Source organism: Suricata suricatta, chromosome 3 (genome assembly GCF_006229205.1).
Source record: "Suricata suricatta isolate VVHF042 chromosome 3, meerkat_22Aug2017_6uvM2_HiC, whole genome shotgun sequence".
NCBI classification, from domain to species: domain Eukaryota; kingdom Metazoa; phylum Chordata; class Mammalia; order Carnivora; family Herpestidae; genus Suricata; species Suricata suricatta.
The window spans coordinates 76093265-76109229 of record NC_043702.1 but is presented as its reverse complement, the minus strand read 5'-3'; the positions used below and the strand labels follow the sequence as shown (position 1 = coordinate 76109229).

Below are 15965 nucleotides of genomic sequence, written 5' to 3'. Positions count from 1 at the left end.
ATACATGGAAACTAAGAATCCACTGTGAAGCTGGTTAAGGTATCATGTAAGACCTGGTAAGATTTTTTTCCCTAATGTTGCCCTTTGACCTTTCAGAGGTTTCTGCTGAAGGGATGTGACATAGATATTTATACATATCTTATTCTTTGGGTATAATTAAAAATTGTCTTTTAGCTTTACTTAATGGCTTTGAAATATCAAACAAGAAAGTTTTGGATCAAAAAACTATTAAGACAAAAGAGACTGTTACCTCATACTCCCTCATGTAAGAGACATTTAACTAGGGATTTCATTATTCTCAATTAATAGTTAATGAGACTCAGCTGTGGACATTGGATATAGAACAATGCTTTTAGTGTTGAAAGGAGGGATCCAATAGGATTCAGATATCCTAAGTCTTGCAGTCCTGGGACCCAGCCATGTATTTAAACTAACATTCAAAAGAGAGAATTGCCATTCATATTGCATTGGGAATGGTAGCTAAAGAGAAAATGTCTACCACCCAAAACTGTACACATTTCTAAGACAGGTAATTTGTCCATTACGCCACATTCCACACACTGACATATACTGTCCTATAAAGGTGTTTACACATCATATTTATTCCTCTTACATTGCTGATTTGCAGGGCATTAATATGAGCCTGCAGCATGACTGGTGTGTCTGAAGGAATGGTGATGTTGGTTTTATCTTTATTCCATGCTTCTTGATATAGTTTCTGTGGAGAGAAGGGAAGTATTAATTTAATACAGTGATAAAAAGTAGATATCTGAAACATTAAGCCTAAAAACTAACCTGTTTTTAATGTTTATGATGGTTAATTTTATGTGCTAACTTAGCTAGGCCACAGTACCCAGATAATTGGTCAGACTTTTTTTTTTTTAATGCTTATTTATTTTTGAGAGAGATCATGAGCAGAGGAGGGGCAGAGAGAGAGGGAGACACAGAATCTAAAGCAGGCTGCAGGGTCTGAGATGTCAGCAGAGAGCCCGATGTGGGGTCCAACCCACAAACTGTGAGATCATGACCTGAGCCAGTCGGTCATTTAACTGACTGAGCCACCCAGGCACCCCTGTTCAGACTTTTTACAGATGTTTCTGTGACAGTATTTTATTTTTAAAGGAGATTAACATTTGGTAGACTTTGGTAGAGTACCCTCTTTAACGTGGATGGGACTTGTGCAATCAGCTGAAGGCCTTAACAGAACGAAGACTGACATCCGTCCACAGAGCAAAAAGAAAATCTGTTAGCAGACTGCTTTTGTACTTGAACTGCAACTCTTCCCTAAGTCTCCAGCCTATTCTGCAGACTGCAGATTTGCCAGCCTCCATAGTCATATGGCCCAATTCCATAAAATAAATCTATCTTCCACTGTGTGTGTGTGCACGCGCACAGGTATAGACTGTCTCTCATAAACATATATATGCGCACATATATACATATATCTATGTCCATACATATCTATATCTCCTTTTGGCTCTGTTTCTCTGGAGAACCCTGGCTAATACAATGTTATACCCTCTAAATTGTAGCATTATGCTACAGAATTTTTTTTATGTTGATTTTATTATTGAGAAAGAGAGAGACAGTGTGAGTGGGGGAGGGATAGAAAGAGAAAGGAGGACAGAGGATCCAAAGTGGGTTCTGTGCTGACAGCAGAGAGCCCGATATGGGGCTGGAACTCATGACCTATGAGATCATGACCTGAACCAACATCAGGTGTTTAAATGACTGAGACCACGGGGGCACCCCAGTATATAACAGGCTTTAGTATTTGATAGGGGTTAAAGAAATATTTGTTCTAATTTGCTCTGCCTTTACCAAACTCATCAGCAGATTCTTAGAATTACTCTTGTTACTCTAAGCCTTCCAAGGGGAATGGTCCACTTGCTCTGTTTGGGTGGCATTATCTGAAAACAGAGTCCCACGAAAGGAATGCTTGGTAACAGGGTGATTCTTACCTCACTTATTTGCAGAGAATTGGCTTTTGCCAGGACAACATCTGGAGTGTCAACAATGCAAGTGAATTTCAAGGCTTCTGGCCGTGTTTTGTAAAGTCTTTCATTCACCAGGTCTTGAGCATTCTTAACCCTCTTCATTTCTACTGAGCCTTCTGGCATCCAGCCAATGCCACGTAGCCACTCCAGATCCGACTTATAAACACTCTACAAAGATGTTAGACAGAAATTAGATTCCACGTTAGACACATCTCATAATTGAAAAATAAAGTATATGGGATTGAGGGGTTGATGAGTATAGTAGATGGTATTCAAAAAAAGTAGGACCTGAGATTTACAGGACCCTGAGGTTTTAATATCAATGATAGAGTAATTTGTAAAAGCATAATTACAATACTAGCTGTGAAGAGGAATAAAATCATAATGCTGAATTTCATGATAATTATTTGATATTTCCAAAAAGTTATAGAACTGAAAAAAATTTTAAAGAAAATTTTGTTGAATCTCATTCCATTTTAATCCTATAATAACTGGCTGAAGGAAACTTTGCTTAATGTTTTGGACATAGCACCATAGTAGCAGTTATTTCAAAAATATTCAGATGGTTATGTTTATCTGTAATATATTTTCATTGCCAGAAAGTACAAATGACATGAAGAAAATAGTCTGGAATCTGGGTCACGGAATAAAAGCCATAGCCTAAGTAGGGCTCTTCATCTGTATTCTTTGATTCCTATGACATAATTCCTGAAAATGGATTATGTATTAAACAATAGGAGTGGAGTTCCCATGGGGCTGTGCAGTGCACAATCCATGAGTCTGTCTATCCATGAAGAGGTCTACCCACAGGAGCAATACCTGGACAGTTACTAAAACTAGGTCCTCTCCTCCCATCTTTCCCACAGTTCATGTTACGTACATCACTCTGCAGTTCATAGGCCTTCTTTGCTTGAATAATGTCGTTTTGGTCAGGTAAACATGTCCAGTGATGCAGGTAATTTCTATAATCAATGTCACTGACCAAAGTCTGACATTGCTTGGCACTGACAATGCCTAACATGTCCACTGGGCTGGAGAACTTGGTCTTCCACTTTTGGAATTCCTTCTTGTACTCTCTTTCGCTTTGAATCTTCCCGGCATGGATGGCACACATAATCCTGGGATCATCTTCAACGCTCTGAGCTCCTATGTGGTGGCCCTTCTGTCTCTCATATGCTTCTTTGTATTTGTACTAAAATGAGAGAAATATAGGTTTAGAAACCCACTTTTAAGACAACTATAGAAAGCACAAAAACCTGCAAGCAAATGGATAAGAATTTCATATTGCAAATATTTTGGCATCTCTGAATAATTTTAAACTCTTTTACACTATCATAAGCAAAAGTGTAGTATATTCATACATCTTCATCGGTGAAGCCCTTTTCTGAGCAACTCCAGCTATAATTCCAAACTGTAATATTCTTCTCTGTGACAACAAAGGGAAAAAGTCTTACAAAATAAGAAACAGGAATGGGGGATACAGGAGGAAATAGTTGTGAAATGTGCCCACCAGAAGCACAGCTATTCAGCAATGTGAGTTCCATAGGGGGTTAGATGGAGGGCACTTACATCACTGGCGATGTCCCTTGAGGCCTTGGCACTTTTGATGGAAATAGCATCAGCCCTCAGATCATAGTCCTTCATCTTTGATTCATCCCATCCCTTGGTGTAAAGTTTCTAGGTGGACGATGATACACAACAGAAAAATAAATACATAAATAAATAAACAGAAAAATAAATGTGTAAATAAAATGTGTTTTAGAAAGTTAATAGGCCAATTCCAGACAGGAAAGTGTAAGGTGGAAAAAGTATTTTGAGGAATCCTGCAAAGGCTTAAAAGACAATCAGAAAACCTCTTACTTGGCTAATATTGGCAGAATTGCTCTTGGCCAGTATGATTTCTGGGGTGTCCGGCATCACGTGGATGGAGGCCTTGTCAGCATTCCAAGCTTCTGTGTATAAATGCTATGGGGGAAAAGAGGTAAAACCCTTTGTTAGACCCCATATATTATGGTTGTTTTCAAATTTGACACATTTTACTGTAGAAAAGCTTTTTTAAGGCTATTTGGAGGAGAGGGAAGCAAAAGGGTAGTGGGGAGAGTGAAACATGACAATATTGAAACTGCCATATGAAGCAATAGAATGGCCTCAATTATTAATTCTTTGCTTCCAGTGAATCTCAGGCTTACTCATATGATCTCCAAGGATGGAACCTGTCTACAGAGGTATGACACAGTAGAAATACAGAGACTTCAGAGTTAATCCCGAATTCAAGCCCATCTCCACAATGTCCAAGCTGTGTAATCTTGAGAAAGCTACATAAACCTCATACTCCTCATTTCTAAGAGTTAGATAATCATATTTTTACTGAGCACTTTTTGTTTATTTTAAACCTACTATTTTTTAAGTTTATTTATTTATTTTGTGACAGGGGGAGAGAGTTGGGGAGGAACAGAGACAGAGGGAGAGAATCCAAAGCATGCTCCGCACTGTCAGGAACTCTGAGATCATGACCTGAGCTGAATCTGAAAGTCAGACACTTAACCAACTGAGCTACCTAGGTGCCTTTACTAAGTGCTTTCTGAGGATTAATATCTGTAAAGTGTCTTAGTCATAGTAGGCACTCCACAGATTTGATGGGGTTTCCTATTGTTATTATCATTGTGGTTGCTCTGATGGGGATGGTATTAAATAGAATTCCTGGAGTTTTAGTACTTCAAGCTTTGGCGTTTGCTGAGAGTCGATTTCATATTCTGCACTGAGCACCCAATCTCACTACCTAAATGTTTGGAAGATGTCCAGGCAGGTGTGGAAGAATTCAGGTACATTAAATTCAACCTAAAATGTGTACATTGAGGACCTATCCATTGGATAAAGAATAATCCCAGTATAAATAAAAAGATTGCCAGAATTCTGAAAAAAAAAAAAAAAAAGAAGAAGTGATTTTCTATCCTGTGTAATGATACTGAAGCAGCAGTAGCGGCTCACTTCTCAAAGAAGTTCTCACTTCTCACTTCCACAACCCAATACAGAAGGGCAAACCAAGTAACTATTTTGAGTTGTTCAAATTCAAAGAGTGAATGGGGCGCTGCTATGAGCGCTGTGTTTCCTAGACTTCAGAACAAAATGGCTGTATATTCCTTGCAGAGTAGATAAAGAGAATTCTGTCAACAGTTTGAGTCTACTTTGTCTGGGAGAACATACAGGGAAAAGTAATGTATGTGTGGATGTCTCCAGGTCACCGCTGGAAAGAGTGTGTCCATTACTCCAGAGAAAATACCCCAGGCTATGCTTCCTCATGCACACAGAGAATTAGGGGAAACAGTGTTGAGAAGAACATGCAGGTCCAACTAAAATTCAAGTAGATGCTCTGTTGAAGATGGGCATGAGGATCAGACCCATTACTTCTCCCTTCTCTGAAAACTCTTCAGGGCATTTCTCACTTTATGAGCCAAGGCCATGGCAGGAATGGAAACAATTGCATACTCACTTTGCTCATCGTCAGGGCATTATTCTTTGCCAGGACAATCTCTGGAGTGTCTGTAATGCATGTGAATTTGAGCTGGTCTGCAGGCTGGCGGTACTTCCTGTCACTCAGGATTTCTCCAGCTCTTTTCACCTTCTCAACCTCTACAGAGCCAATGGGCACCCAACCAATGCCTCTCAGCCACTCGAGATCAGCCTTGTAAATAACCTGAAAGTACAATAATGTCAAATATTTATAGAAGTTACCTAGACAGCCTATATAGCCTATACAGTATATACAGATAATGCATAATGTATAACGTATAATTCTGACTCTTACTTACATGAATTTCTGGGAAGACCCACAGACTGACCTATTTGGTGTAGAATGGCTAGCCAAACACTTTGTTCCTGAAGGTAGCTAATGTTTTCTAGTTTAAAGACTCATAAAATCTGTGCTCACTTTGGTAGCACATATGCTAAAGACTCATAAAATCTAATGATATGCAATTTCATTGATGCAAACCATTTTAAGAAAACTAGTGACTGCCTGATAGAAAGTATTTATTCTCTGGTTTGATTGCCTGTACTTCCTTGTGTGGCAATAACACTGTGTTAGAATACAGCTTGTTCCTATCCCATTGGGCAGTGGCCTTCACAACTAGCCATATAACATAAAGATGAACATTACTGGCTGACGACATGTTGAACTAATGTGTTTTCTGGGGACAACTAAAATGGCATTTGATTCTACATACATGCTTCTAAGCAAAGAGTTCATCTATTTTTACTCTTATTTATCATATCCTCAATTCCCTTTCTTGTGTTATAATTCAAGTAAACGAAGATATTTTATCCTTCTTTCACTTTTCTTTGAATTTAAATAATTGGCAAAAGGAGCATTTTTCTCATAAGTAAAGGTAACAATTCTTTTTGTTTATATGGCTCTTTGAGAAATTTCTTTTTTATAGTCCCACTATTTTTATCAGTCTTTCAAAAGTGGCAGCTCATAAGAGCTTGATCAAAAACACAAGGAGCTACTATACCAATGAGGTAGCACTTGAGTCTGAAGGACAATCTACTGGGTGACACAAAAGTGCCTCACATATTTCTACAGAGCTATTCTTTTCAGCTTCCTTGAAGTTAAACTAATTATTATACCCAGTGCTAGATCTTTTAATTGTTAAAAAAAAGAAACTTGTATATTACTACATCATAGATTATGCTTAATATATATATATTTATTTTAGAGAGAGAGTGAGCAAGGGAGAGGGGCAGGAGGGAGAGAGAGAATCTCAACCAGGCTCCATGCTTTTCAGAGCTCTTTGGAGTTACCCTGTACTTGCTGGATGGATTGTGGTCTCATTAATGAATTGTTTAATAAATCTTCAAGTTAAATTTAGATCAAGTTAAAATCAATAAAAATTAACACATGCTGATGAATATTAGACCCACTCACATCACTCTGAAGGTCATATGCCTTCCGAGCCTGAATGACGTCATTCTGATCAGGCAGACAGATCCATTCATGTAGAGGATGTTTGTAGTCTATGTCGCTTACAAGGACCTGGCACTTCTTGGCTAACACCAACCCCAGCATGTCCACTGGGCTGCTGAACTTGGTCTTCCACTTCTCGAAGTCCTTCTTATACTCCCTGTCACTTTGGATCTTGGCCACGTGGATGGACCACATTATCTTGGGATCATCCTCAACATTTCGGGCCCCAATGTGGTGGCCAACCTGTTTGCGGTAGCCTTCCTTGTACTTGTACTGAAAAAAGAAAAGAGATAGAAGTTTGATCAGAATATCTCATTTATATAACATTTTAGTTTCATACACACATTATTTTTTATTTTTTCTATCATTTGTGAGAGAGAGAAAGGTTAATATTACCAACCCCATTTTATAAAGTAGAAACCTGAAGCCTAGAGGGGTTTTAGGGGATTTGCTCAAGATCACATCACAAGTAGGTAACACTCAAGTGGAGACTTCTGGTTCCTAATATTTTTCCCTTTTATTAAATCATACTACCTACTTTATATTTGGTTGCTTAACAAGGAAAGGTAAAATATCCTGTATGATCTAAAAGAATATTTACCTAAAGATGGATATTTTTTCCTAAAAATGTGTTAAGAATATTTTAGAATATATCTCGTATAATTAGAACTTATGCTGAATGTCCTGATTGAGAGAATGGAGTACATTTAGATTATTTCGCCAGAAAATATCTCCCTTGTTAGCCTGTTAGGTCATTGAATTTTCACTATCAGAGTCATGCCTTGGGTTAATATTCCATACTTATATAATTCAAGAACAACATGTTACGATTCATCTTCTCATAAGATGATCATAGGGTGGACTTTTTCAGCTGTTTTACAGCCAGAAAATGTTTTGATAATAAAAGGAATGAAGCCTAAGTCTAAGGCATGGGGTCCTTCCAGAAGAAGTAAAGCCTGGATTTAGGTCCTAAGGAGCCATGGTACAGAATAACGGTGCTAGACACCCTCAAGAGATGCTTCTCCTGAGAAGGAAGAGCTACCGAGAAGAGACAAGCAGGTTCTGAGAACAAGCTTCTCTTACTTTTCAATTTGTTCTTACAACCAGTTAGGGACATCTTCGGAGTTACATCTCACTAAAAGTTACAACGAATGAAAAAAAACACTAAAACTCATCCATCATCTAGTCTTCCTTTAATGCCAGAATAAATCTATGGAAGTAGTAGAAAAGAACTCACATTTATATTGGCTGATGTACATGTTCTTTCAATGTTTCCTATCCATAGCATTTGCTGTTCAACTTCTGAGGCTCAAAAATATGAACCCATTTTTTTAGGTTCTATAAAACCCTCATTTTTAAAGAATATACCTCTATATCTGACTGATTAACAGGTATCATGGACACATCATCTTGTGGTTTGCTTTGTTTTTACTGGCAACTTTGTACATGGTGGAATCACCAAATGAAATTGAGACTTGTAGGGACAACCAAAATTCTGGAAAGAAAAGTTATAAAAGCTGCCATTTGGGAATATCTTTGCACACGCAATACCTCTTCCAAAAACATCAACTTACATCACTAGCAATATCTCTTGAAGCCTTGGCTGCCTGGATTGGAATGGCATCCAAACGCAAATCATAGCCTTCCTTCCTGGACTCTTCCAAAGCAAGTTTATAGAGTTTCTGTAGAAAGGAAAGTCATCAATCATTACTCCTTTCATTAAAAAAAAAGTGGGTTATTATTAAATTTTCTCTGTCCTCATTTGAACTATAGAAAGAAATCCATAAATCAAGTATTAGGGGGGTTTCTACAAAACTGCTTCACAGGTGCTTAAGGATTTTAAGACACATGTTCTAAACTTGGAAGTTTTATTAATTGGTAAGTTTAAAAAAACCACACAAAAAAATTGTCTTGGGGTGAGATCAGCATGTGGTTGCCAAAATTTTGTTCCACCAAACAAGAATATATATTAAAAAAATAGTATTTACTATCACCATTATAACAAAAGAAAGGCCATCTTAATACCAAAGAAGGAGAAAGAATAAGGACATTATTTTCAAATTAAATATATTTGAATTTAAGAAAAACTCAATGTATTATGTACTTTTTTCTCATTTTGCTATGGACTATCATCACAGACCATAATCAACATGTAGAGTAGGGTTTTATTTTTTTTATTTATTTTTTATTTTTTTTAATGTTTTATTTATTTTTGATACAGAGAGAGACAGAGCATGAGAGGGGAAGGGGCAGAGAGAGAGGGAGACACAGAATCTGAAGCAGCTCCAGGCTCTGAGCTAGCTGTCTGCACAGAGCCTGACGCGGGGCTCGAACCCACAAACATGAGATCTGACCTGAGCCGAAGCCGGCCGCTCAACCGACTGAGCCACCCAGGCGCCCCTAGAGTAGGGTTTTAAATAATTACCCTGATGAAAACACTGGTCCTGAGAGAGAAGCCTAAAAAATGCTTGCAAAGAATTTGCTTACAGGGTGATGCTTAAAGGGTAACCAGAGCATTGCTGAAGCATCAGAATAATACAGCGCACAACACCTCACTGGGTTCCAACAGTGCCTACTAAGTGTGCCTACTAAATAGCTGTTTAATCACATAATGACTGATACCCACACTGACCTGTAGGGAAGGCATCAGGAGTGTAATTCCCATTGAAATATTTCTCCATAAGCATTCCATTCCCTGGGACCCTGGTGCTACAAGGCTGGCTACTTTTGTGGACCCACCACACAGCCCGAAATTGAATCAAGAGAGAACTCTCTTCTATGGACATTACTTTGGAGTATGTATAATAAGTCAAAACATGTCACTTAGGAAACAGTTACAATAGTTCATTTTTGCCTTTCTGTTCATTATATGATCAATAATTTACTCACATCACTGTAGTTTATTTGGTTGAGTTTCGCTAGCATGATTTCTGGTGTATCTGGCATGACATGGATTGTTTTCTTATCATTGTCCCAGGCTTCAGTATATAAGCGCTATGAAAAAAGAAATGAGAAAAATTATTTTGGCATTCAAAGATGTTTTCCTTTTGATATGTGCCAGTCACCTCTTCTCTATACAAAGTAGAAATAAAATTACTTATGTTGCATAAATTCCTACTTTTCATGTAGATAAATTACTCTTTCCAAGATTATTTAGCTTACTAGTTTACTATTTCATTGACTCAGTAAAATTCTTTAACAGCTCTGAAAAGTATAAATGGGTTGCAGTATTTAAAGTGTGTAATTATTTAAAAGGTATCATAAATCCTATAGGAATTATAGGAATGCTGTAACATGTCAGATTTTACCTTTTTCTATGGTAAATTCCTCTAACACTGGGGAGTAAAAACTCACCTTATTCATGTTTATAGCATTGCTCTTTGCCAACACCTGCTCTGGAGTGTCAGTTATGCTGGTAAATTTCAGGGTGTCTGGACGCTGACGGTAGATATTATCACTCAGTATCTCTGTGGCCCTCTTGGCTTTAACCACTTCCATGGAACCAATTGGAACCCAGCCAATGCCTTTCATCCATTCAAGGTCTGACTTATATAAATTCTGCAAATGAACAGATAAGATACACATTTACTAATCAGAATTTTAGATTCAGAGTCACAAAATGGCTCCTACTAGAGAAATACAAAAGTATTGGTGAACAAATAGAGCTTCAGCATAGCTGATCACTCATTTATAAGCATTACTGAATCCTGAGAATATTTCTTCCTCCTGAGCATTTTTTGGTACAGAGGATTGCACCAAGAATGATGAAAGAAGTTTTTTAAAACGTAGAAGACACCTGCCCTTGCAAGTAGTACAAGATTTTTACACAGAAGTAGAGTTTCTTTTACTTTGAAAAATGTGCTCTAACTGGCTGTTGTATGGAAGTGATGAATCATGGGAATCTACCCCAAAATCCAGGAGCACACTTTACACACTGTATGTTAGGCAACTTGACAATAAATTATATTAAAAGAAAAATGAAAAATGTGCTCTAATAGCTCCCAGTAAGACCCCACACTCAGACCAATGCTGTGCAGTCACAAAAACTCTAGCCTTTTTTAAAGGAAAAGAGGTGAAATTTAACTACAATAGAGTTTTAACACATAGTAATGTTAACCTTTGCAAATCACACTCTTGCATTTTTAAAACTGAGATATAATTGACATGTAATATATTAGTTTCAAGTGCACCACCTAATGATTCAGTATACATATATATTGTGAAATGATCCAATAAGTCTAATTAACATCCATCTTCACACATAGCTACCCTTTGGATGTGTAAAAAGAACTTTTATAAAGTCTTTCTTTTATTTCTACTTTCAAAATCACAAAATATCAAGTGCGTAATGTAGTGTTATAAAGATAATATATTAGATACTTCTCTAATTATTCATTTTATTTTACTCTCAATAATACATGCTAACTGTTAAAAAGAATTAGATGATTGGTTTTGAAAAAGACAAGAATATATTATTTCTTTGTCAGTAGGTATAAAATATGAAATGTTTGTTACAATAATATAGCATAATATACTTCTGATCCCACTTTTTCCACCTCCCTCTACACCGACATATATTTCTACCTCTTTAAGCCAAAAATACATAGCTATATATATGTATTTCTGAGGACTAAGTTTCACCTAACTCATACAAAGGCAGACTGAGGAAACGCTTTTTAAACATTCAATGACATATTGTTTAAAATACACAAATGAATTCCAGCGACTGGCACCAGTCGGAACCCAAGCACATGTTTCAGATCTTCTAACCTGCAGAACCAGCACCAGGGTACTCACGTCACTCTGGAGGTCATAAGCTTTCCGGGCCTGGATGATGTCATTCTGGTCCGGTAGGCAGGTCCATTCGTGCAGAGGATGTTTATAGTCCACATCACTGACCAAGGTCTGACATTTCTTGGCCAGAACGATACCAAGCATGTCCACCGGGCTGCTGTACCTGGTCTTGTATTTCTCAAATTCTTTCTTGTACTCACGGTCACTCTGCACTTTGGCGATGTGGAGGGACCACATTATCTTGGGGTCATCGTGTACTGCTCGGGCACCGATGTGGTGACCCAACTGCTTACGATAAGCTTCTTTATATTTGTACTGAAAGAGAAACCAGTAAATAAGGAGGGAGCACCAACGGCTTTTTCCTGTCATTCTTTTTGTGATGACATTTTTCTAGGAAATCCTTAAGACACTAGGGTAGGCTCAACCTGGGCTGCTGAGATGCTACACATTGGAAAACGCTTACTTCCAAAGAAGAGGATGTCGTGCTTGTTTGTACATTTCCACAGAATAACTCCACAATAATCGCCTTATATTAAGCTAATATGTTACACTAAAATTTTTATGTTGATAAACAGAGACTAAAAAGTAAACTTTGAAGGAGTGAACTCAATTATAGTGATAAAGTGTCTCGGAAGTTGGTCATACGGGTGGACTCAACTGAGATGTTTCTTAATCTTTTTTCTAGGGTATTATGAGAAATAATTTTTCTCTGCACAAATAATCTGGGGGCAGTTTAAAAATTGAGGAATTTTATTGTTATAAAGGTATATAGTTTCAGTTTTGGAAAATGAAAAAGTTCCAGAAGACTGTTTCTTGCTCAATAGTGAAAATACACTTTACACTGCTGAACTATGTACTTGAAAAATGGTTAAGACAGTAAGTTTTCTGTTTTTAAATTATGATTTAAAAAACCTACAAAAATGGACAATTTGCTATTATTCAGATTAATATTTAAGTTGTCTAGGAATCTGATATTTTTACTTCTAAGGTAAAGACAATTGATTTTGTGTACCCTTCAGCAAGCAGACATATCATTTTTTGCTATCCTATGTCCTTCCTCAAGTCAGGAGGGAGAACTCCTTGAAAGCCTGCTCCCTTCCTGCCATCTTTGTCTTGAGCTCTCATGAGGTTTTATGAGCTAGCTCAGCGTATGTCCATCTTGCTTTAATGAAGGTACTCAATCTTATTAAACAAAGACCAAAGGACAAGAATCAAAAGAACTACAGTATAGTCCAGACTTTGTCTAAATGATGCCTGTGATCTTGGGCAGGTTACCTACTATCTCAAACCCTCAACTGATTTGCCTGTACAATGAAGGCAGTTAAGGTGGAGGACCACAGACCCATGACTGATGACGACAGAGACATCCCTCTGTGTTTCCCTGCACAAAGGGCCGGCCTGTTGGTAGCAAAAGGAAGAACTTGTTCAGCTCTTACATCACTGGCAATGTCTCGGGATGCCTTGGCAGCCACAATGGGAATGGCATCACTTCTCAAGTCATAGCCTTCTTTCTTGGCTTCTTCCATGGCCTGGCGATAGATGTTCTGAGGAAAGAAGTAGCAACACTCATTCATTCATTCATTTGTAGCTTATTTATTATTTTTGAGAAGCAGCGCACACAAGCAGGGGAAGGGGAGAGAGAGAATCCCAAGCAGGCTCCGTTCTGTCAGCACTGAGCCTGATGCAGGGCTTGATTGCTCAAACAGTGAGATTCCTGACCTGAGCTAAAATCAAGGGTCAGACACAAATGACTGAGTCCCAGAAGTAGTAGCTTTTAGATATAATACTTTCACTCTAAAAAATGTATTTTTGTCAAAAGAAGACTACTTTGGATCCAGAGTTAACTGCACTAATATGTTCAGCCTTAAATCTTAAAAAGCAAAACAAAACAAAAACCTCTTTCTTTTACATTCTGTTTATCCAAGCTATTTAAGTTGAAATTTTACATCTGGCAGGTTTTAACACTGCAAGTTCTCTTTACACAAACCCTTATAGATTTCAGATGTGAAGTCAATAGCTTTCTAAGGTGTTGGATTGTTGAGCGCTTATTCTTCTTATCACACAACCAAGAAGTGTTGATTTAATTAACTCCAAATTTGAATTAGGAACAATTTAACTAGCAAAGAAAATGATTACATAACAATACACACCACCACCACCACCACCACCACCACCACGAATATATACATATCTATAATCAAACAGTGCTGAACTAAGGAAATCTGTTCCTATATGTCTTTGTTAATATTGATTTGCTTCACAATTATTAATTATTAATTTGTTTACAATTATTAACTTATTAGTTAAAAACACAAAACTAATAAAACTGCATTTGATAATTTATTCTGTAAATTGGAAAAACACCCACTGTTCCATTTCTATGGTAGGACACATACACATAGACTGTGGAATGCAGGTGTTCTGTGGGAACACAGTTTGAGAACCAGTGCATTAAACAAATCATCTATACTAGAAGTCTCCCTTCAGCGGTTTTTGCTTATGAGCTACCCACAGGAGTTTTGACCAATCCTATGTACTGTTAAGATAAATTTTAAAATAATTGTTAATATTCTTTTATAATCAAAAATAATAAAGTATGCATTGTGATAATTTTTTAACATAAAAAGTAAAAATTTATTGAATCTCTTAATGTTACTTTTGTGATTTATAGGAAACCACAGTATCTTGATTGAAAACCTTGAAAAAGGTTTTGGTGGATATTAATGAATTAAACTGTCTGCTTGGCAGATTACTTTTAAAAATACTCTCAGGCATGTATACTTTAACTGCTGGAACTGGTATGCTTTCTTTTTATCCTCGTTTTAGAAATCTTTATAAAATCTTACCTGGTCAAATATTTTAATATATGTCTTAATATCTAAAAATGTATATTTTCCTTGTTTTGAAAAATTTCAGACCTACGGAAAAGTTTTAAGAATAGTATAATGAACACCCAGCTACCCAATTATTATTACTTTTGCCATATTTATTTTCTCTCTTCTGTGCATGTGTGGCATGTATATTTGTTTTTTTATTCTTATTTTCAATAATAAGAACCAATTAAGAGTACATCATAGACATTATGACTTTCACTTTTAAATATTTAAAGCATGTATTGCCTAAGAAAAAGTCATTTTTATACAACAACAATATATTAAATTTGGGAAATTTAAATTTTTTTTTATGTTCTTTATTTATTTTTGAGAGACAGAGACAGTGGGAATAGGGGAGGGTCAGAGGGAGAGGGAGACACAGAATCCGAAGCAGGCTCCAGGCTCTGAGCTAGCTGTCAGCACAGAGCCCAACGCGGGGCTCGTACCCACAAACCATGAGATCATGACCTGAGCCGAAGACGGATGCTTAACCGACTGAGCCACCCAGGCGCCCCAAATTTGGGAAATTTAATATTGACACAATACTGTTATCTAAAAGATAGTGAATGTTCAGATTTCACCAGCTGTCCCAGTAGTGTCCTTTATAGCAATATTGTTTGTCTACCTAGAATCCAACTCAGGAGCATGAGTGGCATTTGACTGTCTCCTTGGTTTCTAGGTGTTTAATCTGTGCTTTTTTTTTTTTTTTTTTTAATTGAGAGAAGAGTGGCTAAGAGGAAGTAGACACCACTTGAATGCAGGGGCCCTCAGGCAGGTAATTTAGACAAGTAGGAGAGGGAAGTTGAAGTCCTATTAAGTGATTTGCTTAAAACACTGCAAGCCAGCATACTTGCTGCAAAGACTTTGTATTACCTCAAGGACACGTGAGGTTGGAAGGGAGCTCATCTTTACACCCCAAAACAGACATAGTTCTTAAGCTGGTCTATGATGAAATAATTTAATTTACCCCCCTTTTCCTCTTTTAAAGAAAGTTACTGTTTCAGAGCAAGTAGATGCAGAACCCTGCAGATAGTTCTGGAAAAGGATTTAGAAATTACTTATGGCTTTAAGGGCAAAACAATGACCTACAATTCTTTAGGACTTTATCTTTCTTCCTACTATGTAATATTCAGTATTTCATGACTATTGAGGCTGCATGAAGACAAAAAGTTCAATGTAAGGAAAGTCTTTAAATAGTGTGGCAGAAATAATGAAAACTAATTGCTTCATTATTATCCCCCATTCTCATGTTAGACTGAATTAAAAATATTGGAATAACATCTAAATTTTAAATATGATGCAGAGATGCTTAATTTTTAAATGACTTGAGTCCTAGAA

At 37.1% G+C, this 15965-nt stretch overlaps 1 protein-coding gene across 1 annotated transcript in view; it reads right to left on the bottom strand.

Moving 5' to 3' along the window:
* NEB (nebulin) overlaps positions 1-15965 on the bottom strand; it is a 206526-nt gene that overhangs the window by 92680 nt on the left and 97881 nt on the right. The window contains exons 71-82 of the mRNA XM_029934594.1: positions 13191-13298; positions 11758-12069; positions 10315-10518; positions 9850-9954; positions 8535-8642; positions 6922-7233; positions 5488-5691; positions 3858-3962; positions 3567-3674; positions 2878-3189; positions 1962-2165; positions 614-718 (exon numbers count right to left, since the gene is read on the bottom strand). Coding sequence (XP_029790454.1) covers positions 614-718; positions 1962-2165; positions 2878-3189; positions 3567-3674; positions 3858-3962; positions 5488-5691; positions 6922-7233; positions 8535-8642; positions 9850-9954; positions 10315-10518; positions 11758-12069; positions 13191-13298 — 2187 coding nt within the window. The remainder of the gene's footprint in view (positions 1-613; positions 719-1961; positions 2166-2877; positions 3190-3566; positions 3675-3857; positions 3963-5487; positions 5692-6921; positions 7234-8534; positions 8643-9849; positions 9955-10314; positions 10519-11757; positions 12070-13190; positions 13299-15965) is intronic.